General features: G+C 52.4%; 1 protein-coding gene across 1 annotated transcript; it reads left to right on the forward strand.

Moving 5' to 3' along the window:
* The first annotated feature begins 14,258 nt into the window (after positions 1 to 14,258).
* BDKRB2 (bradykinin receptor B2) lies at positions 14,259 to 19,633 on the forward strand. Its single transcript, XM_032404655.1, has 2 exons — positions 14,259 to 14,375; positions 17,903 to 19,633. The coding sequence occupies exons 1-2, from the start codon at positions 14,302 to 14,304 to the stop codon at positions 19,005 to 19,007; spliced, it is 1,179 nt and encodes a 392-aa protein (XP_032260546.1). The 5' UTR covers positions 14,259 to 14,301; the 3' UTR covers positions 19,008 to 19,633.
* The last annotated feature ends 4,175 nt before the right edge of the window (positions 19,634 to 23,808 follow it).

The following is a 23,808-nucleotide window of genomic DNA, read 5'->3' on the forward strand; positions in this document are numbered from 1 at the left end:
GACTGAGCCAGGAGTCCCTGGAGCATCATTTTTAAAATATTTAACTAATTTCCTGGTCCTAAACATTTTGGTTTTTCTTATTTTCCTCTTCTGAATGCATGTAGCTTTTCCTGTCCTTTTGATTCTTTTCAGAAATACCAAGCAAAAAGGAAACGGAATTTTTTAGGTTCTTGATTTGCTTCACCAAATTATCCAAATTGAATTTTCTGGAGACAGGTTTGGGAACCACTCCACCTTCTCCTGCCTGACTATGTTCAGAGAAGATATCCAAGCCACATCTGCTGCCTTTCTCAGTCTGAGACTGGCCCATTAAACCCTTGCAAATCAGATTGTTTTTACGTTGTGTTGGGGGCCTCCAGGAATTGGAGCCAGGCAGCCAGAGACTGGAGACGGGGGGATCTGGCATCTCATCAGATGCAAACTCTTACTAATAGCAATCCTTACTGAGAACCTATTAAAAACCAATCCCATTTCCCCAGTAAGGAAACTGAGGCTCAGAGGGGCTAAGGGACCGGGCAGTAAGCAGGGACACAGGACCGTGGCCCCCGTTTCTCCTGCGGCAGGCTTCAGAGCAGTGTGTGGGGGAGGGTGAGCAGTTTGGAAACGGCCTCTGCCTAGCATAGATGCACGGTGGGCCAGGTGGGGAATCTCAGGGGCTTTTGGTTCTAGTCCCCAAACTGGAAAACACAAGGGACGAGACAAGCTCGTGCACGTCAGAAATTCTCCTCGATCCCGACTCAGGAAGTGGGAATTTTCCACCTGCTTTAGCACCAGAAATGATGAACCCTGGGGTCCTGCACAACCCCCCACCCCACCCCAACCCAGCCAGGTCTGCAAAGGTCTCAGAGCCCTGGGCAAGGTTGCAAGACCCCTCGTGGCAGCTGAGCTGCAGACCACGGGTCCTGAGCAGGGTTGCACAAAGAGATAACAGTGCTCTGATGTTCGGCCCCCTTTCTCCATCCTACCCCACCCCACCCCAGCCGCAAGAAAAAGGCAGCCCGGTGGGTTAGAATAAATGCAGACATTGGTCTAAGGCACTTAGACTTACTCTGCACTTCATAGCTGGGTGGTCTTCTGGGGGTTAGTGACCTCTCTGAAGTTCATTTTCACCCAGAAATCAGATGGCGTCACACCCAGTGTAAGCCTCTCACAGTGTTGCTTGAAGAATTAAGGGAGATCAGGTCTGTGAATCACCTGACATAGAGTTGACAGCTCTAGGACCTTCACATCATACGAATTTCATATATGGTCTCAAACTGGAAAGGCCAAGGAACAACAGGGCCGTCGCATTGGATTAGGCAGCTATAGGTAGTTGTAGGGCATCATTCTGTAGAATTTAAGGAATCTTGGTCCAAATACACCAAAAACACTGCCCAGACTTAACTTGAACACTTCCAGTGACAGGAAACTCGCTACTGCAAAAAGCAATGCAATTCAGCAAAGATTCAATCAGCCACCACACTGCCAGGACCAGACATTCAGAGAAGCAAGGACCCTGTCCTGTGCCCAAGGGACTGACCATATGGCAGTCGGGATGGCTGAAAAGACAAAGGAAAGCGTGTGTGTGTATGATCTGAGCCTGTTTTGTTGTTTATTAAAATGAGGACAATACTTTGAGCCCCCCTCCTTCTTACAGGACTGAGGGGAGCCCAAGGACACAGGAGCACTTCACACAGCGTCCCAGGCCTGGCTCTGCCACCAAACTGCTGAGGCTCAGTTTCTTCATCTGTAAAATGGGGCAATCAGTGCCAACCTAGCATTGTTGTGAGGGTTAAATGAGTTACTATGTGTTACGTGCTCAGAGCAGAGCGGGCGCCCGGCAGATGGTACACACATTTGCTGTCAACGTCACCTTCCTCATCCTTATCCGTCCTTCCGACCAATATCTCTCCCAAGCGTCTGCTGCGGGCCAGAGCCAATGCGCGGAGGTGGGGGTCAGGGGAGGGGAAGACAGAACCATCTCCTGCGCTTCCAGCCCGCCCCCCGTCACCGACCTGGCAGGGAGAGAGACCGTTAAGGTTGCTGCGTACACAGAGTGTGCTCAGACTTAACGGGCACACAGGGGCTGGGGGCCTCTCCGCAGGGACAGCTCAGCTAGGTCTCTGCAGGCCTCCTGGAGGAGGTGACACGAAGCTGGATCTGAAGTATGAGCAGCAGTTGGAAGGACTCCTCGTAGACTGCAAAGTGGGCAGGGAGGCAGAGAGGTAGACCTCTAACCAAGGCGTGCCCAGAGCCAGTGATTAAACTGGGAACCCTGCGAGCTCACTGACACATCACATCGGGCTTGAAATCAGCCCTGATAGGGATATTTTCACCACGAAAATCTGCACCCCCCTCACCACCACCAAGAGCCAGCTATTAACATCACTGGCACACTGCACCCCTGCTTCTGGCCCCGCGCAGTTGGCTGAACAAGCCCACCACCCTCATCGGGACGGGTGTCCCAAGGACTAAGGACAGGACATCGGGAGCCACTCTTCCTCCTGCAAGCCGTCCTGGGCAAGTCCGAGGGAATGGCAGGAGTATTTCCTGAGCAAGTGCTCACTGGGAGCCCACCCCACACCAGGGGCTGGCCAGGGGTCCTGTGAATCGGTCCCTGGGGCAGCTCAGGATGAGTGCGGGGGGATTTTCTCAGGCACAAGCTTTCCTGACCAGGACAGACAGAACCTGGATTTTCTGGGGCTATAAACTGGCTACAGAAGCCAGACATGGCAGGAAGCTGACAGAACTTTGCATCAGGAGATGCAGGGGCAGGAACAAAAGAAACCATTAAGGTTTTGTTCATGCCTGCCTTCTGAGGAGATAAGGGATCACCTAGATCCTGCAGGTGGAAGCACCACAGGGGACTGCCCCCTCCCACCCCCCACCCCCCGCAATGGCTCCCAGCCTCCCTCTCCAAGCCCCTTCAAAGCCACTGACCCACACCTCACCCCCTCTGGAGTCCATCCTGTCGGGCGCCTCTCCCCCTTCCTCCATCTCCCCCCCCATCTCCTCCTCCACCTCCGATGCCACCAGCTCTCCTGCCTGGCTGCCTCAGCCCCCTGACTCTCTGCCTCCCAACTAAGGGAAGCCCCCAAGCTCTCCAGAGTGATGGTGCCAGTCACACCCCGACAACACCATGCTTCGGCTGTTCAGGCATCCGAGTGCAAAAGCCATAAAGATGAGACCTACACGTGAAAGCTCTATGGTTGGGGTCACCTGGTGCGATCACGTCCTCCAGGAAGCCTCCCATGCTCTGCACCCTTAGGTATACGCCAACCACGTGGGAGATTCCTGAGGGCATGGGCTGGCTCCAGTTACCGTTATAGTGACACTATAAAGAAAGACCAGCGTTCAAATCCCAGCTCCCCGAGGCACTCATTGTGTGAGTCTGGCCTCTCTTTACTCATCTGTGAAATGGGGACAGTAGAAGTACCTCCATCTGAGGTGGTTGTGGATTTCCTGAATTAATTCATGGAAAGCACTCAGAGCACTGCTTAGCGATCACAGTAAGCCCTACCAACTGAGGCTAGCCTATGTCCTGGCAAACAGTTGGCACTCCTAAACTGAGGGAGTGAGTGATAGGTAAACAAAGAAGAGCTTATTCATTACGTACCGAAATGATATTTTAAATATACAGACTTAAAAATATATTACTTTAGCCTGCTTCTTTTTCCATTTTTTTTTGTCATTGTTGTTTTTCAAATGTGGCTACTAGAAAATTTAAAATTACTTCATTAAAATGAGATCTCTATTGGACAACACTTCTCTAGGCTGTGGGAAACCAAAGAACCAACACCCAGGATTCATGAACAAGTGAACTGAAAGGAAGAGAAAGAGTGAGAAATGTCAGGAAAACCTATAAATTAAAAGAAACAAAAGAGACCTATGAATCAATGCAATATGTAAAGTAACTTGGGTTCTGATTCAAGAAAAAAACTGTAGGGCGCCTGGCTGGCTCAGTAGGTAGAGAATGTGACTCTTGATCTCAGGGTGGTGAGTTTAAGCCCTGAGTTGAGTGCTGAGCCCACTTAAAAAAAATGAAGAAAAAATAACTTGAAAAAAATATGACATCATAAGACCATCAGAAATTGGAACAGCGCCTAGAGAGTTGATGCTAGTAAATTATTGTTGATTTCTTGTAGATGTGATAATGGGTATGCAGTGACACTTCTTGAAAAGAGTCCCTATCTGTTAGAGACGCACCCTGAAATATTTATGGAATAAAGCGTAAGCGTGTGAGATCTGCTTTAAATCTTACAGGAGAGGTGGGGTGGGTTTTGGTGTGGAAGAAACAAGATTGACTGTGAGTTGGTGCTCATGGAAGCTGGGTGATAGGTACATAGAGTTTCATGATGGTAACCTGTCGGCTTGTGTATATTTTCAAAGCTTTCCATAACAATAAGCTAAAAAACAAAAACAAAAAGACAAACCTGGGGTTCTGCCTGGGTTCCAATCCTGGTGGCTCCCCCTTGCTAGCTGGGCCTCAGTTTGCTCCTCTGTGAAATAGGCAAGTAACAATAGTCCCTACCCTGCAGAGGATGATCTGTACTGGGCGTTGAAATGTGCAAAGAAAATACATTCATTTTGCAGGTGCTTTACACATCATCACCAGTCTTCACAATACCCTTTCTTTGGGAGGTTATCCCCATTTACCCAAGGGGCTAGGTCTCCTGGCGCAGGTCATCAGCCAGACAAAACCAAGACACATCCCTGGTTTACCCACGTCCATGATGTCAATACCTGTGTCGGGGACTCAGGGCCAACTTTTCCCATCCTGTCTGCTTCTCCGGTCTCGGGAGACTCAAGGGCCATTCCTTTGCAGTTCAACACTAAGAAACATGCTCCCCTTCCACTCCTTTCTAGAAAAGGTGTAACACAAGGCCAAACCTGGAGCTCTGCGATTAATTCTGAAGGTTGACTCCCTGGGTTCCAAAGGGCTCCATCTCCCGAACCAGAACTGGGCAGAGGGCCATAGTCCCAGTGCAGGGGTCAGGCTCGGACTTGACTGTGGCTTTGTCTTGGGCACGCCTGGCAGGCGGGGCCAGGCCCCGGGCTCCTCAGATACAGGCAGGCAGGGAGACATGCTTCCTGGTGAAGGGGAGCTTGCTAAGACTGACTCATTCCATCCTTCTCCATAAATGCCTTTGGATGCCAGCAAGTGAGAAGATGAGCCCCTGAAACAGCACTGTGCTGGTCCCCCTACCCCTGCTTGCATGTTTCCCCGCGGCAGCCCATTTCCTCTTCAGGGACATGGTTGTGCAGTGGTCTCCAGAACGATCTATTACATCTGCTTTATTGTAATCGTGGAAATGAGGTCCCAGAGATGACAAGGCACTGATCCAAGGTCACCTCTGGTGCTCAGCGACAGAGACCAGAGATGGTCCTTGAAGGATGGCACTAGGATGTGGCTTGCTGTCCAAGTTCTTTTTGTCCTGCTCAGTGTGTCTGTGCTCTTCCCCCCTGTATCTCACGCTGAACATGACAAGCACATGGGGAATAGAAGGGTGTTGAATGAACAAATGAGCAGGAAGTGAAGGCGCAAGAGAACAGGGTCCTTTCAGAGCCAAGATCTCAGACGTTACAGTGAGCAGGAAAGCACAAAAGTCCACCTGCTCCGAATTGGGGGTTCTCCACTGTTCCTCTCGCACGCACCTGCAGCAGGACCCGAACCACTTCGTGCCACGACGGGTTGTTTTTTCTCTGCAGCTGGCTCCAAGTCTCTGTCTATCCCTGAAAGTACAGTTTAGCCTCCTCCTCATGTTGTAAACCAGCTGCGTGGGAAGACAGTCACGGTACAGACCTGCTTAGGGCAGAAGAGCCAGGCCAGTGGCCAATGTGGCTAAGGCCCCCAGTCAGCTGCCCTCTCCTCCCGCCCCAGCAGACCCACTGCCACCCCTGGGCCACCAGGACCCTCTGGGAGCTAGAGAGTCTGCAGAAGAAATGAGCGTTCTTCGGCACACCCAAACCTGAGCCTTTCCTGAGGAATTGCTTTTCTGGAAAACACACTCCCTCTGGACCCACAGCCTTCGTTTCTTGCAAGGCTCCCTTGCAAGGATTTCTATCTCCTCCCTTTATAAATTATTTACATGCACATGACATCAACCCTGGAACATACAGGAGAGTGGAAAGGACTCTGAGGTCTGGTGTGTGCCTGCCACACCGTTGCACGGGCTAGGGGTGTGAGGTTGGGGTTTTTAAACATGTTCACAATCAGACAATATTAGCACCCAGCTCTTTCTTCTACGTGGGATGGGGACAGCTGTGGGGTGATTAAAAAAAAAGAAGAAGAAGAAAGAAAGAACAGGGGGTCTGGGTACCAGGATTCCAGGACTGGCTTCAAGGTTGAGCACCGCCACTAGTTGGCTGTGTGTCCTGGGAAAAGGCTCACCATATCTGCGCCTCTGTGTCCACTTCTGTAATGTGAGGGGGTCTGATGAAATGCTCAAAAGCCCTTCCCACTCTAATATTCCAGGATCCTGTCAGGTTAACCTAGAAAGAGTTTCCAGGGGTGGAAGGAAGATGGAAGAAGGAATAGGCTTGGTCCAAGAATCCCATGCTTCAATTAAGGCAGGTCCTCAGGCTCTGTCCCCAACAGCCCCAGTCCTGTGAGTGCCTCCAGACCCCCAATTGCCTCTGGTCTGCACCAAACCCCTAAAAGCCACTCCAGCAGGAGAGAGGCAAGGCCTCCGCTCAGGTCGCAGGCCAGCACTTACTTGCTATGTGACTCTAGACATCTCATCACCTCTCCGGGCCTCAGTCTTCCCTTCTGTAAAAGAGGGTGGGAGTAGATTGAATGCTTTCTTTTTAAGGAACATTCTTTCCTCCAATAAAATTGTGTTGCAGTAACCTGATATGGGGCAGAGAGGAAGGGAACACTGACATTTACGGAGCATTGAATATGTGTCGAGTTGTTCTAAGCACTTTGCAATCATTAACCTCCTTATACTCCCAGCAACCCTACAAAGTAGGTGCTATTAGCATCCCCATTCGATGGATGAAAAAGCTGAGGCCTGGAGGGGTTCAGCTGCTTGTCCGAGGTGATACACAGCTAATAGGTGTTGAAGCTGGGATTCTGACCTGGTTGGATCTCAGTCATGAAACCCGGGTCCCTGGTCAGTGCAACCCCTTGGGGACATCTCCAGGTTCCCAGCCCATGCTCCTCCATATTCTCATGCATGTACTCGCGCTCGCGCGCCACACACACACACGCACTGTAGCTGCCCCTCCGTAACCCACCCACCAAGCTTGCTGCTCAAGCCCCAAACCAAAGGCCAGGGACTGCCGATTTCCCAGGCCTGTGCCGGTCCCCCAGCCGGCTGCAGCCATCCCCACACCCAGACGGGGGAGCAAAGGCAAAGAAAGAGGTGGGAGCACAGGAAATGTCCTGGGGGGGGGGGGACAGGGGAGAGGCAACGTGGCTGGGGCACGTTGACCTTAAAAATAAGACTGTCAGTGGCTTAACCAGCAAAATGGTTTATTTGAGAACAGCAGAGAATTGCAATTTGGGACACACGAGCTACTGCAAAACCCCGGTCAAGCGAAGAGAACAAAGAGGAGAAATGCCCTTTTACAGAGGGAAGGGCCAACTTCCGACGGCTGATATAAACAAAAAGCCTATTGGAGTAAACTTGGAGTGGTCCAAGCATAGTGGTTTCTCATTGGCTGAGCTCTGACTGTCTCTCATTGGCTGGGCTGTTGCTGGGCAAGAAAATAATCTTCCTTCTTTCTGCCGGAGTCCTAAGGCACAAACTTCTTTCTGCCCAGAGTGCATGCTCTCTGCTGGGTCTGCAAAGGGCTGTGAGGAGTGGTGTGGTGTGAGAACTCCCTAACCCTGCTGGCCTCCTGACCCCGTTTTGCGTTTTTATTTTTTTATTTTATTTGGGAAAATATTTATTATCTTATTTATTTGTCTTTTCAAGTTTTTATTTCAGTTCTAGTTAGCTAACATATATGGTAAAATTGGTTTCAGGTATAGAATTTAGTGATTCATCACTTAACACCTAATACCCAGGGCTAATCCTAACAAGCGCCCTCCTTGATACCCATCACCCATCACCCATCTAGCCCATCCCCCGACCCACTTCCTCTTTAGCAACCCTCAGTTTGTTCTCTATTGTTGAGAGTCTCTTATGGTTTGCTTCCCAATCTCTCTTTTTTTTCCTTCCAATATGTTCATCTGTTTTATTTCCTAAATTCCACATATGTGTGAAATCACAGGGTATTTGTCTATGACTGACTTGTTTCGTTTAGCATAATACCCTCTAGTTCCATCTAGGTCATTGCAAATGGCAAGATTTCATTCTTTCTGATGGCTGAGTAATATTCCTGTGTGTGTGTGTGTGTGTGTGTGTGTGTGTGTGTGTGTTTATACCACATCTTTACCCATTCATCAGTCAATGGACATTTGGGCTCTTTCCATAGTTTGATTATTTTGATAATTCTGCTATAAACATCAAGGTGCATGTGTCCCTTTGAATCTGTCTTTCTGTATCCTTTGGGTAAAGTGACCCCATTTTATTTTTTTATTTTTTTAGAGCAGAGGGAGGGGCAGAGGGAAAAGGAGAGAGAGAATCTCAAGCAGGCTCCCCTTTGAGCGTGGAGCTCGACACGGGGCTCAATCTCACAACCCTGAGATCACGACCTGAGCCAAAATCCAGAGTCAGGTGCTTAACTGACTGAGCCACCCACGCGCCCCCAAACAAACCCCATTTTAAATGAAGTTTTCCTTTATTCTGTTGCACAGGCACTAGGAAAATATATTACATGAAAACGGTTTGGAATAAAGGAATGGTTTCATAAATAACAATAAACAAATGCAATGCTTTTCTGAAAGGTGTCTTTGTGACAACCACAGAACAACATGGAAAAAATTCCCTTGGATTCCACGTAAAACCACAGGAGACAAAAGGATGGTTGCATGTGGCTATGCATAGGGCTAGAACTCTGGGAGACTTGAACATGTTTAAATGCTGTTTACTGTGGTTATATTATCTTATAAAACACAAAGGGCAGGTGGGATTGGTGTTAGGATGTCGGATGAAGTTGCCCAATCATGAAAACTTCAAAACCCAATGTGGGGAAAAGAAGCCAAACATGCTGAACAGAATAACCTGCCGTAATAAGCACAAGATAAAGACTGAACGAGGCCCCGGGCATCCGAGGGCGAGCAGAGTGCTGAGTCGGGCAAGTGAGCCCTTCCCTCTGCTGCAGAACGCACTGGGGCCTCGGCTTCTCTTGCCTTCTCTGTAAATGTTTCCAAAACAAAGTGTGCAAATGTCAGAAGAGCCCACGTGATGGAATTGGGTCTTCTGATTCTGCTCTCTAGGAGTTCCTAGGATGGGGGTTGACTTCCCAGAACCCCATCCTTCCCCAGAGATGGCTTTGACCTTTTTTCAGGGCAGGGGAGAAAAGGGTCCCTTGGAAACTGTGTGCCCAGGCCGCACATGCTTCTCCCCAGCTGCTGAGGCCAGTAAGGCGCAGAGGCCCACCTCCTCCCCTCTCCGCCAGTGTTTACTGTGGCCCAGACTATTCCCTGGTGACCGGCTGTAAACAGCACCCTTACTGGTACTCATGGTAATCAGAGTTTAGAGGAAAGCGTCTGTTCTGGGGAGGTGTCCAGGCGAGGGCTCTACGATGTGACTCAAGAGCCCTCGGTTCTTTCTGGCCCTGGCCTTGACTCCAAATTGCTGGGTGGTCTGAGAGATGCCACTTATTCAAGGAGTGAGTGTTTTTTCAAGAGACTGGGACACGCAAATCGGTGCAGGCACAGCAGAAAGTGGGAAGATGAAGGAGGCAGCGCTCTTCCCTCTTGGGATACTGAATATAATGGGATAGATGGCCACACAAACACACCACACACACACCACACACACACCACACACACACCACACACACACCACACACACATACCAAACACCACACAATCACACACACAATCACACACATACACCACACACTCACCACACACCACACACACAGTCACACACCACACAATACGCTCCATACACATATACATCACACACCACACACATATCACACAATCACACACACACACACACACCACACACATACACACCACACACACACACACAAGGCCAAAGGAGAACACCCACACTCACATAGAAACTAGAACTACAGTCTCACGGTTTCCCCGGATCCACGGGCCGGTCACGTCCCAGTGACACACTCATCTCTCTCCATCCAGCTGAGGAATCAGTGTCCGAAAACCGAGCCTGGGCCTGTGAGCGGGAGAGCAAGTCACATGGAAGGGTCTCCTAAATCCCACACCCCGTGGTATGGCTGAAGCAGACCAGCCCTCTTGCTGCGGCAGGAAGGTCGGCTCAGGTTCTAGAACACATTGCCCACGTGCTGTGTGCATTTACTTACACGTCCTGACTCATGCAGCGCTCACCATGGCCCTAGGAGGTGGGGGCTATTTTTATACCAACCCCCAGATAACAAGCCCAGGGACTGACCAGGACATCGCGAGGTCCAGGGGAGGGAGGGGACATGGGGGCTCCTTCAGGATGACAGAGAGTGCCACACTCCTGACCACCCCCCCCCCCCGTGCCAACGTGCTCCCCAAGCCATGCTCCCTCCCACATTCCTCCAGTGGAGAGGGACCCAATTCCAGGTCCGACTTGTGATCCCACAAGACCAGCTGCCAGGCGGGGCCCCCCGGTGTGCGCCCGCGCTTTCTAGCTAGGTGCTTTGGGGTTGTTTTCCCAAATTCGGTCACTCGTCATGTAGTCTCCGCCATACCTAGCCACCTACTCAGCTGCTTCTCTAAGAGACTTACTTTCGACCTGTGACTTCCTATCACCAACTTTATTAAATGGAAACTGAGTATCATCTATCATAGAAAAACCCGCAGAAAATAAATACAATGGACCATAAGCTCTTCGAGCCTGGCTAGACTCAGGCACTGGGCCCGCCCTCTCTGTTGAAAGCGGGGTACAAATCCCAGACAGGTGTTGAAGTCACCGGCCCCATCCCATCCCGTGGGGAGGGGTGAGCACACACTACAGGGTTCTCTACCGTCCAGCCCACAACCCTCGCTGCCACAGAGCGCTGCCCGGAGGTGGCTACAAGGTTGGGGGCTCCAGACAAGGGGAAGGTTGGCCCTGGAGAAAGGGACGCTGTGCATTTCGTGGCGGCCCCAGCCTCAGAGCCCCTCAGACACGGGTTCCTGGGAAACCGGAATGGGTTCCCTCTGAGACCCAAGTGGCATTTACTTCTGGAGGCTGGGACAGCCAGTATTTATGTGATTCAACGAAGGGAAATATTTTTGAAGCGAGTCTTCTTGGCCAGGGTTCTGAGGCTGATGGAGAACAAGTGAATCAGGACGTTGGATGCTCCTTGTGAAGCATCAGTTTGAGGCATGAGGGGGAAGCCCAGCTGCAGAGTCACCCCCTCTCCCGGCACTACCCCAGCTCTGCGGGCAGGGACTGACCAGGACATCGCGAGGTCCAGGGGAGGGAGGGGACATGGGGGCTCCTTCAGGATGACAGAGAGTGCCACACTCCTGACCCCCCCCCCCCCCCCGTGCCAACGTGCTCCCCAAGCCATGCTCCCTCCCACATTCCTTCCAATCCTTCTCTGACATTGGATTTTATAATCCCAGGGTATACGCCACAGGGTCCCAGGAGGACAGAGAAGGCACATTCACACTGGGCAATATGGAGAGATTTCTGACGGGGGGTCTATTTACAGAGTGCAGCCAAGGCCCCCCCCCCCCCACTCTCTCCCTGAGAAATGAGCAAGATGAGGTGGTCAAGGTGGTCCTCTCCAGAATCCTGGCCAAAGAGGTGGAAAGGCCCCTGGAGGCCCCGAGGCAGGGAAATGGGAGCCGATGCCCCATCTTCATGCTCTCCCTCCGTGCCCTGCTGGGGCTTCTGCTGGCCAAGTCCATGGGGAGCGGGCACGCAGAGCCGCTGGTGAGGTCCCCCGGGCTGGGGGGCTGCAGGGAGAGTGGCAGGGAGCAGCTTGCAGCTCCCACACTCCCCTGGGCTGGGCACCTCCAAAGCAGAGGCAGAGAAACAACACGTATCTCTCCACACTCCCAACTTCTCTGGACTTGAAATCCCTCTCCGCTGACTGCTGAAGAGAGAGAAGCCCTGGGCTTTGTTTTGAAAAAGAGATCAATATTTACAGCCATTAGCCAGCAATTAGGATCTGCCAGCCCGATCTGGGAACACCCCAGCAGGCAGACACAAGGGAGGGCAGTGAGGAAACGCTGGGCACTCCCCAGGGTGTCGGAGCGGGAGGCCCTGAGTCACCTGTGCACCCGTCACTGTCCCTGTGGAAAAGAGAGGCCTGCGGGCAGGCTGAGGTCCCTCAGCAGGAGAGGGAACCCCACGGGGCAGAGGAAGGTCACCTTGCTCTTTCTCAGTAAGCAGCACGGAGGAATGAATGATTCAAATACATGACCTCTGACCTCCAGTTGAATTTTCTTCTTAGGGGCCAGGGAGGGCCTCCCAAAAAGGCAATCTACGAGGTCTTTCTTTCCTTCCCCAGATCCCACTCCTTGAAGGATCAGCAGCACTTTGCTCCCTGTTGCTCCAAGTTCCAAATCCTGACCTCAGCTCAGCTTAGGGGTTCGGCTAAACCTTTTCCAGATGTTAATTAACTACCTTCTGCCTCATTTCCTGCTTACCAACTCAGTCTCTTCTTTTTCTAATGTGCTCTCGTATTTCCTGAATTGTCCGCGGCCTTACCTCCACTCCCCACAACTAAACTCGGAGAGCTGGCTTCTAGAAGCCTGTGTGCCTGCTCTTTGCACAGGCTGATCTCGCTAAGTGGCTGGAACCTGGGGCTGGGCAGACCCACGGCTACACGCATCCACACGCACGTGCACCCAGGCACCCAGCTATTCACCCCCTTCCCGGACAGAAGCAAGAGGCCCCGTGAGATGGGGGGGACAGGAGCAAGAAGTCCCATGAGATGGGGGAGCGAGCTCAAGGTCTGGACCAGAAGGCGGGGGTCTAAGCCCTCACCCCCAGGTCTGGTCGGCAATGGCACTTGGAGGAGTCTCTGCACCCCACCTCCTCTGCAAGGCAAGCCCACAGCTGATGCCTCCCTCCCCGGATGGGAGTACAGTGGATCCTTGAACAAAGCGGGGGTCAGGGGTGCCGACACCCCTCCCCGTCATAAATCTGCATCTAATTTTTTACTTCCCCCAAACTTAACTGCTGATAGCTTACCGTGGACCCGAAGCCTTCCTGATAACATGAACAGCCGGTTAACACAGAGGTTGTATGTTATATGTATTATATAGTATCCTCTTACAATAAAGGGAGAACAGCATCGGGAAGCGAAATTACATTTACAGGGCGTACCGTATTTACTGGAAAACATCCGCATGCGTGGACCCCTGGCGGTTCCAAGCTGGGCTGCGCACAGATCAGCCACACAGAGGAAAGGGAAGAGGGATGGAGAGAGGCTTTGTCAGCAGAGCGCCGCTGGGCAGAAAGGCTCACATCTCTCACAACTTGAGAGCACACTAGAGCAGGAACCACCAAAATGGGTTGGAACTGCTCGTCCCCAGCGGCCTTTCTCCTTAGGCTCGAAGCCCTGGGGATCCTCCAGCCCAGGCCTCTCCCCTGAGCTCCGGGCCCACTCTGGGCCCAACAGCTACTTACACTCCCACCTGTGAGTTTCAGAAGCATCTTACACCAGGCATGTCAGCTTTCCTCTCTAAACACCCCTGGGATTCATCCTCTCCAGCCTCCATCATCCTGCTCCCAGATGAACGGGCAGAACCAGCTAATCAGTCTCCCTGCCTCCACGCTGCCCCTGCCACAGTCCTGTCCCCTCCGTCCCCCAGCAGCCACCAGGGCCTAACACATATCCACAGCAAGCTTCTTCCTGCCTCAGGGCCTTTGCACCTGCTGCTCTTTCCACCCAAACATCCTCCTCTCCACCATCATCCTTTTATCCAGTTTCCTCCTACGTACCCTCAGGTCTCAAAATAAATATCCATTCATCCCCCACACCAGGCTGGTTTAGGACTCCGTGTTACATCCTGTCATGGGATCTTTATTTCATAGCATTTATGCCAGTTTTCAATTAATTAGTGACTAATTCAGTAGCATGTAGCTAATCCTTTGGACTGTACGCTCCTGGAGGACAGGACATTGTACCCTTAGGTCCCTAGCACCCCGTATGCCATAGCTGCTTAATAAACATTTGTTAAGTGAAGGACTCCAGTTCCCTTCCCTGGTGGAGAGTACGTGGGTTTTATGGTCCCCAGCCACATCTAACTGTCTTTTCTCCCCCAGTCAGCCCAGGAGCCTCACTTACATCCCACTCGGAGTCCAAATGTTCTCCACGTGGAAAAGATCAATGTTCCTGTCTTTTCATAACGACCCTGTGCCCACCACGGCCTCTTTCGGGTAAGTCAAAAGAGTTCCTTGGTTTACTTCTCACAGGGGAGGGCCAGACAGCCTGGAGAAGACCTGGAGAACATGACCCTCACCTCCTGGACAACAGTTGAAGCAATAGGAGAGGTCGAACCCACAGACGAAAACTCTCAGGGGCTGGTGAGGCCACTGTTCAAATCCCCATGGGCCTGGTGGGAGCAGAGGGAGTGGGGCGTTCTGTGGGGTTTGGCGGGGCAGAGGGATGCAAGAGGAAGACACAGTACCGGTGGTCATGTGCGAGCTATCCCAAATGAACTTGGAAATGAAGAGAGTGACGTTCTGACGTCAACACCCAAGGAATCAGACAGAGATGTGCCAGGTCACCATAGAGACTGGAAGTCTCCAACACACATCTGACATCTGGTGGAAGGCCAAGTCACTCTAAAGAGAGAATGTGGGGACATCTGATCCCGAGTGGAAGCAGAGGAAAGGGAGGGTCGGTCCTCAGGGGGCAGTGCCGGCCCGACAAAAGGGAGAAGGGCCCAGCCCGGCCTCTCAGCCCTGTGGGGGGTGCAGCCTACGATGCCGACGACCAGACAGCCACGGGGCACGTGACCCCTAGTTACGCAATCCCCAGGCCCCCTCAGACGACCCCATGGCTTCTCAGAGCTAAACTAGGGGCCAGGGGCCATCCCGTTGGTGAGGGACCATACTGCTGGGAAGTGAACAAGCAGCAGCTGGTGCCACACTTCAGTCTCTAGAGAGCCAGACCCTGAGCCTGGGGCACTGAGGAAGTGGGTTTTCTGTAGCTACAGAAACGGGGCCAAAGGAACTTAGGGCTCAATGGGGACGGCTTGTCTCTGTTCCATGATGCCTGGGGCCTCGTCTGGAATACTCAAAGGCTAGGGCGCCAGGATCAACCGAAGGCTTAACTGGGACCAGAAGATCTGCTTCCAAGTGGCAAGTTGGTTCCTCTCCACGTGGCTGCCTGGGTGCCCTCACAACATGGCAGCCAGCCTCCCCCACAGAGAGCAACCCAAGAGGCCAAGGAGGAAGCTGCATTGCGGGTTTTTTTTTTTTTTTTAAGATTTACTTACTTCAGAGAAAGAGAGTTCGGGGGCCGGTGGCTGGGGCATGGTGGAGAGGAGCAGAGGAAGAGGGAGAGAGAATCTCAAGCAGATTCAGTGCTGAGCTTGGAGCCTGACTCCGGGCTCAATCTCAGCACCCTGGAATCACGACCTGACCCGAAACCAAGAGTCAGACGCTTAACCGACTGCCCCCCACAGGAGCCCCTGCAATGCGTTTTAGGACTGGCCGCGGGAGTCACACACTGTCACTGCCACCATGAGTGGGAAGCAAATCACTAAGTCTGGCCACATTCACTAGGAGAGGAACTAGACTCTACCTTTTGAAGGGAACGGTAGCACAGAATTTTTGGACATGCTAAAACCACCACTCCACCAGAAGGATCTTTCTAGAGTGTTTTTTCTATTCCATCACTCCCTCCTTAAAGCCCTCAGGGATAAAGCCTCAGTTTCTTAGCAGCCAGTGATGACTGTCCTTTTTCCCGTATTCATCCCATCCCCTGCCACTTCCCGCCTCCTTGTCCAACATCTAGTCCGCCTTCCAGAACATGCCAGAGGCTTCTCCACTCTGCAACTCCGCTCAAGCTGCTCCCTCTGCCTGGTCTGTCCCCTCTCCTTTGTTTTTGTGGCTGTGTGTGTTTGTTTTATTTTTTAATTTTCTTATTTGAGTACAATTGACACAATGCTACCTTGGTTTCAGGTGTAAAACACAGTGATGCAACTTCTCTATACATTACGCTGTGCTCACCGCAAGGGTAGTCACCATCTGTCACTGTATGACACTGTTCCTGCTTGCTCTCCATTGACATGCTCCTCATCCTTGGAGACCCAGCTCCAGAGTCACCTCCAACCTTCTCCACCCACTCCCCAATTCTGTGCCCCGTGCCCTTCCTTCCACCCCATGGCATTCATCACACTTGGGAGCTTGGGCAAGGCAGGGGACACACAGTACTCGCCTCTGGGTCCCTACAGCCACACGGAGCTCAGCACGGAGAAGCTCGAGGCACATTTAAAAGATAAATGCATTGATGAATAAGTTAGTCACAGGTGCCCAGTCTGGCCACTGAAAACCAACCAGCTACTCCTGGAAGTAGAGGGGGTTTTTCCTAGGAAATCCCAGAGGTGAACAGCAGATCCTTTCCCATGAACTGTGGCTCAATTCCTCCCCTACGAGCCTGCCCAGGAAGGAATCGCCCTCCCAGAAAGAGCCCCTCTAGCGCCACCTTCCCTCCCCCAGCCCATGGGGCACTAGGAAAATGTCCACTCAGGCCTGCCCTCTGGGTTGTGCTTTCTGCTTTCAATGTATCTTCATACCCATTCTTTGATTCGAACCTTGCAACGGCCATGCAAAGCAAGTCAAGAAGAGAGTAATACTCTACACCAAAGGAAACAGAATGGAAGCTCAGAGAGGTCAAGCAATTTGCCCAAGACCACACAGCTAGGATTGGAACCCATATGTGTCCAAGCCCCATGCCTCTTTGCTGAAGGTAGAGATGAATTAGCCTTAACAGCGACACTTCTAGAAAATGAACTGCCCCATGGTCTGAGTCTCACCCAAGAGTGAAAGAGGAATCAGTGGGTTAATGATAACCTCACTAACACAGGAGCAAGGAGAGTGTTGTTGGTAGTTTAATAAGCACAAAAATAGAAAATTATTCATGTTTATTGAACCAAGTGCAGAGGTTGGGGCTTTTTGCACACTGCCTTGGATTCCCACCACAACCCTGAGAAGTAGATTTTGTTATTTCCATTTTACAAGGTAGGTCATTGAGGTTCAGAGAGGTTCATTAACTTACCCAAGGTCACATAGCTAATGAATGAGCCGGGATTTGAACTCAGGAAGACTACCAGGTTCCAAAGTCCCTGCCGCCCCCTTTCCATCATGCAACCTCTGATTATCATCAATACTTTGCTGATGAGGGTTCTGGAAGCACAATGCTGCCTTCTGCCAGAAGGAGACAGGGTGTGGGCAGATGGGCTGTGGTCTCGGAGCCAGGCTGGAATCTCCTTGTCTGGCATGATATCATTCTTCCCCTCTAATCAATTACTCACCAAGACCAGGCCATGAGAGGCTGAAAGATGACCAGCTCCCTTGGGAGGGGCCCGTGCGATAAGGAAGGAATGAGGAATGTGCACGTATCCTCCCATCACGGAAGCTTCGAGGAGGTCCAGGGTCCAAGACTGTGATTGTCAGTACTGGTGATGGACGCTGGCCAAGGAAACATCCCAGCGGAACCACGAGGCGAAGACCATGAGCTCTCGGCCTAGCCCAAGGAGACGGGGTACCTCTCAAAGACCCCGGGGAGTCTGGGGTGCCCGGACCCAAGTCTCAGCGTGCGGCAGAAAGGGCCTGAGTGCCACTCCCGACCTCGCTTCTGGAAGCTGCCTGCTGATCGCCCCCTTCCTTCTGCATCAGCTGTTTCTCCTGCCTCTTGTGACTTGAGGTGTAACAGCTTCTTTTCCACTTTCTTTCAGCACAGAAATGCTCAACATCACCTCGCAAGTCCTCATGCCCACCCTCAACGGGACCGTGACCAGCACCTGTGTCTACTCTGACCGGTGGAACTGGCTCAACGCCATCCAGGCCCCCTTCCTCTGGGTCCTGTTCGTGCTGGCAGCCCTGGAGAACACCTTCGTCCTCAGCATCTTCTGCCTGCACAAGAGTAGCTGCACGGTGGCCGAGATCTACCTGGGCAACCTGGCCATGGCGGACCTGATCCTGGCCTGCGGGCTGCCCTTCTGGGCCATCACCATCGCCAACAACTTCGACTGGCTTTTTGGGGAGGTCCTCTGCCGCGTGGTGAACACCATGGTCTACATGAATCTCTACAGCAGCATCTGCTTCCTGATGCTGGTGAGCATCGACCGCTACCTGGCCCTGGTGAAGACCATGTCCGTGGGCCGGAGGCGCGGGGTGCGCTGGGCCAAGCTCTATAGCCTGGTGATCTGGGGGTGCACACTGCTCCTGAGTTCGCCCATGCTGGCCTTCCGGACCATGAAGGAGTACAGAGAGGAGGGCCACAACGTCACTGCCTGCATCATCATCTACCCGTCTCTCACCTGGGAAGTGTTCACCAACATCCTCCTGAACGTCGTGGGCTTCCTGTTGCCCTTGACCATCATCACCTTCTGCACAGTGCAGATCATGCAGGTGCTGCGGAACAATGAGATGCAGAAGTTCAAGGAGATCCAGACGGAGAGGAAGGCCACGGTGCTGGTCCTAGCCGTGCTGGGGCTGTTTGTCATCTGCTGGCTGCCCTTCCAGATCAGCACCATCCTGGACACGCTGCTGCGCCTTGGCATCCTGTCCGGCTGCTGGGACGAGTACATGGTCGACGTCTTCACGCAGATCGCCTCTTACGTGGGCTACAGTAACAGCTGCCTCAACCCGCTGATGTACGTGATCGTGGGCAAGCGCTTCCGCAAGAAGTCCCGGGAGGTGTTCCAGAGACTGTGCCAGAAAGGGGGCTGCATGCTGGAGTCCAGCAAGACAGAGAACTCCATGGGCACGCTCCGGACCTCCATCTCCGTGGAGCGCCAGATCCACAGACTGCCAGAGTGGGTGGGCAACAGCCAGTGAGGGGGTGCCCCCTGGACCCCTGCTCTTGTGTGCCGGGCCGGAGGGACAGTGGCGCTTCAGGATGTGCCCGGGAAGGAATGGAAGCCATGCCATGGGTGTGACCTCGGGCAATAAGTCAGCGTCTCTGGGAAAACCCAGGAGCATCACTGCTGCCCTGCCCAAGCTGCAGTGAGCCAGGCCGTGAGGATGGGGTGACCTCACACACAGCCGAGGGCTCCATACACATGACAGTATTATTGTTCTCATCTGCTGCCACCCCTGGACCAGTCTGCATCCTCCCGGGAGTGGAGGGGGCCTGGGGACAGGAGTGACTGAGCTTCCCTCCCACGTGGTGTCCCGCCCTGCTGCAGCATGCCGGCTCAGACCTCCAGGAGAATGGCCACCCCAACTCTGGTGCCCCGGCTGAGTGCATGGGGGGACCTGGCTGGGGTTTTGCCTTAGGTCTCTTAAATCTACCCAGCTGGGACTCTGGAGGATGATTCCTGAGATTAATGAAGGTTTAACTCTGAGGGATCCCTGGTAAGAACCCAGAGACCAGGATTCCATCACTTCCCGGGCCCATGGAAAAGACAGTCTGTGCCAAAAAAGAACTCGGTGAGCACTTAGCTGGCACTTGCTGTTTACACAGCATTGAGCACCACAGGCAAGAGGGAAGAAAAAGAGTATAATCTCTGCCTTGAAGGAACTTGCAGACTGGAACGGGGATGACTGGGTATTGGCAACTACCAGAAGGCTGTTCTGTGACCAGACACGGTCAAGCAAGGCACTGGGGGCGGTGCAGAGGTGAGGGGCGAGGAGCCTGCCGCGGGCCGGCCCTTCACTAGTGGCACATTGCTTTGTACCTGCCTGTTTCCTCGTCTGTAACACCAGGGTGTTGTGAAGATTGAAAGAGGCAAAGGCATAGAAGTGCTCTGAAGGAAGGAAAGGTGCTATATAAATGTGTGGCTTTATTATGCACACAGAACAGAAGTAAATTTATTGTGACGACACAGCTTTGCCGCTAATGACCACGTAAAGCACCCATCAGTGTCTGCCACATAGTAGGTGCTCAATAATGTTAACTGCCTTCCACCGTTCCTTCCCATACTCTGTCCCTCCCACCCCCACCCCAACACACACACACACACACACACACACACACGAGCATTTTGGGGGCAGGCCACCCGTTCAGTGTTTGATTTGTGATGAGCCCAAGAGATTTCTGATTGAACTTACTCAGGGAATCCACATACTCAGACCCTCACTGGGGGTGGGCAGTAGTTAGGAGGAGTCCAGGCCTGCCTACCATTGTCCCTGTCTCAGCAACCAAGGGCACCAACCAGTGGTTTATAGTAGCGGCAGACCAATGATTTGGCACGAAGGTCACTGACCCCAAAGCACTGGTCCTGGGACCAAGCTCCCCTAGAGGCCTGAGCGGCTCATGGGTGCCGGCAGCAGCCCTGGGTCAAGAGGGCTGGCTAGGTCCGGGCAGCTGTGACAGTGAGGAAGCCCTGGGGCGGGACCCACATGATAAGCACCAGAACAACCGGTACATTGCTGAACGGAGAAGGGAGAACACCCTCGCCCAAGAGACCAGCGGTCGGCACTGCAGAGGGGCGGGGCTCTGCCTTCTCTGGGCGGGGCGGCGGTGGGCGGGGCGATGCGTGGGGCCGGGCAGGTCTCAGGTGTCAGGCAGCAGGAAGCTAGACCAGCGTCCTTGGCCGGAGCCTTAAGAGACATCCCTAACCCCAAGCCCCAGCTCCTCCAAGGAGGATTCATTTCTTTTTTCCCACATGTTTCACAGTCTGCCTCCTGGGGCCAGCCCCGTGCCAAGCCCCATGGGGAGTATGGAGAATGCACCACCCAGGGTCTGACATCAAGCGGCAGAGAACCAGGGCAGGGAGGGGCCAGCTCAGTAGCAGTGGAGTTCCTAAGGTACGCGGCACCCGGGCAGCGCTCATTCGCTCGATAAAATAAATGGATACTTCTTAGCAAGCTCTCTCTGGTGAAGATGGAAACCCAAAAAGGACCGGGAAATTTTGGAGGGCAAACAGCCCATAAACCCTCATCAAGCCAGCTCTAGATTTTAAAACAAAAAGGATCAAAAACGATGCCCAGGCTTTGTTCCCCTACCACACACACCCTTCCGTCCCAGTAAACATACGCACTCGCAGCTGGAGAAAAAGAGTTGAATAAGAAGTAGCAACGGTTTAGTATTTGAATGAAGTTACACAGGTGCACATATTGTGGAATAAAAAAGAGGCCGTGCTTTGCAAATGAGTAGCGCTCATCCATCAGCCAGCCTGTGATGGTCTAAAGGTCTTCTCTGAGCAGAGCCGAGTCACAGCTCTGGGACCTTAATGGTCACTTAGGGGTTGTCTCGTGGTCTGAGGAGCAATCAGTCTGTGACAGGGCAGCCGCCCTGTGGGTTGTGTCAACACTGTGATAAAGAACATCTGGCCCTGTGATAAAGAACATCTGTCCCGTGAAAGACCCAAAGAGCTGTTACATTGTAAAGAAGGCGCATTTCACAATGAGAAACGGATGAAATGTGTAAACATGTGTCTTTTCCATAGAGCTTAATAAATGGATGAAGAGTTTTTTGCAGAGCTTTTTCGTTTGTTACAACTCTGGAACCCCTGAGTGTTGTGAGGACAGTGCAATAGGCAGTCAGAAGCCTTGAGGGGGACGGGAAGGGTCATTATTTCCACTCAACCTATTTTAGGGCTTCTGTCCTACAGGACAGTGGTGTCCAAGCTTCTGTGATTGTGTATCCCTCTAAGTAAAGGAATTTTGATTATACATACCCAGTATGTAAACTTACTAATATGTATTAAAATGTAGGCTCTAAAATATACTGAATCAGAAATGTAAGGATATTCAATAGGGTTTGATACTTTCCCCCTCCTACATCCCTACGGTGGTAACTCATCACCAAGCTTTCATCAGGTGCCGGTGGGACCCCATGAGGACCTAGAAGCATAGGGATGACAGTGAGTCAATCACTCAGGCGTGCAATACATTTATTGAGTACCTTCCATGTGACCTCCCCTTCAGATCAGGAGTGTCTTCCACAATGTCTAGGGTAAGTAGTTGTCTAGCCACTGCTTGCGTAATCCCAGTGATGGGGAACTCATTATCCACTTCATTTGGGGGAACTTTTCATTATTCATGTATTCATTCATTCACTCATTCATTAAAGAAAACTTGTATTCTGTGTCTACAGAAATGGCACCACTCTGTCTACACATCCAGCCACCCGTGCCAGAAACGTGGGGCTCATCGGTAAATGCACCCTCTCCTTTATTCCTTCTACCCAGTGGATCAGCTCCTCTTTTAGATCCCACCTAAGGGTTTCCTGGACCTATCTACTTCTTCCCTTGTCTAACCTCCATCTCTTATTGCTGTTCCCATCTCTGATTCTGACCACCACCGTCTGCTAATTCTTATTCTCCACTCTGCAGCCAATGATGTGTTTTAATGCAAATACAACTCTACAGGGGCTATAAGCCCAAAGACCAGTGTTTAGGAGCTAAGGCTTTGGAATCAGGCAGATCTGGATTCCAGTTCTGGTTCTGGCCAGAGCTCTTATTTGTTGTGTGGTCTTGAACATCTCTCACTTACCATTTCTGCGTCTCCATGTTCTCATCTGTGAAATGGGGATAATAATGGTATCTACCCCATAGAACTGTTAACAGGATTCACACAGAAAGTGTTTAGCACAGTGCCTGGTAGAGAGTTGGCACTGGACCCATGCGGGCCACCATGATGGTGATGATGGCCATGAGGAAGATGGGGAGGGTGATGACCACAGTCTCTAATGAGAAATCCTGCAATAGTGTCCCACCACTCTTGGGATGAAGGTCCACATCCATAATGTGGTCTGCAAGACCCATCATGAGCCGGTCCTGCCTTGTCTCTTTCCCTCTCTCTACCTCCTGGCTCATTCTCTACCTCTGGCCCTAGTGTCCACAACTGGATAGAGTCCGGCAGGTTTTCCATTCCCCCTCCAGTGCCTACCCTTCCCACTCAGCCTGCACCCCTCCCTTCCCAGCAGCTCTGAACTTGGAGAAAGTGGCCCACAATTGCCCGAGGGAGCTCACTCATCCAAGGGACTTGGTTCACAGATGGGAGCCTGACTCGAGGAAGTCTGCACTCTGGAAGAAGCCACCTGGCTGGAACTGTGAGCAGGGCTCTGGGCAGGTGGAAACAGGCTGGGAGAGCCTCACTGCCACCTCCCTCCACCCAGCCAGGCAACATGAGTGGCCTCTCCCCTCCTGACCCTCCGTGGCCCCAGCATGCTGGTGTGATGGGGAGAAGCCCAGGTGGGCTGCCCAGCCCCTGAGTCTGCCCCGGGGCCGAATGGGTGAGGACCTGGTGCAGTGGTGCAAACTGATCCTCAGTGACCTGGCGGGTCACTTGTAACTTGCCAAGGCCACACGGTTCCTCAGGAGGGGGTTCGGGAAGCCCACCTGGTCTTGGTGGGCTTGTGCCTTAACCGGGGGTGAGGAATCTTGTCACCAGGAAAGCCTTCAAGGTGCCTTCCTGCGTGAAGAGCTTCCGAGCCAGCGCTGGGGCTGTGTCTGCCCTAATCACCAGACTGCATCTTGTCGGCCTTGGGAGTACTTGTCTTGGGCAGAATCGCCTCCCCAGGGGCTGGCAGCTGACGCCTGACTGGAGATACTCTCCATCGCAGCTTTACTGAACTATGATTCACATGCCAGACAGTTCGCCCATTCCAGCAGCTTTTAGTTTATTCTCGGAGCTGTGTGATGGTCACCGTTCTCTGATTCTAGAACACATTCATCACTGAAAAGTGAAA

Source organism: Phoca vitulina, unplaced genomic scaffold, assembly GCF_004348235.1.
Source record: "Phoca vitulina isolate PV1807 unplaced genomic scaffold, GSC_HSeal_1.0 scaffold7, whole genome shotgun sequence".
In the NCBI taxonomy this organism is placed as follows: domain Eukaryota; kingdom Metazoa; phylum Chordata; class Mammalia; order Carnivora; family Phocidae; genus Phoca; species Phoca vitulina.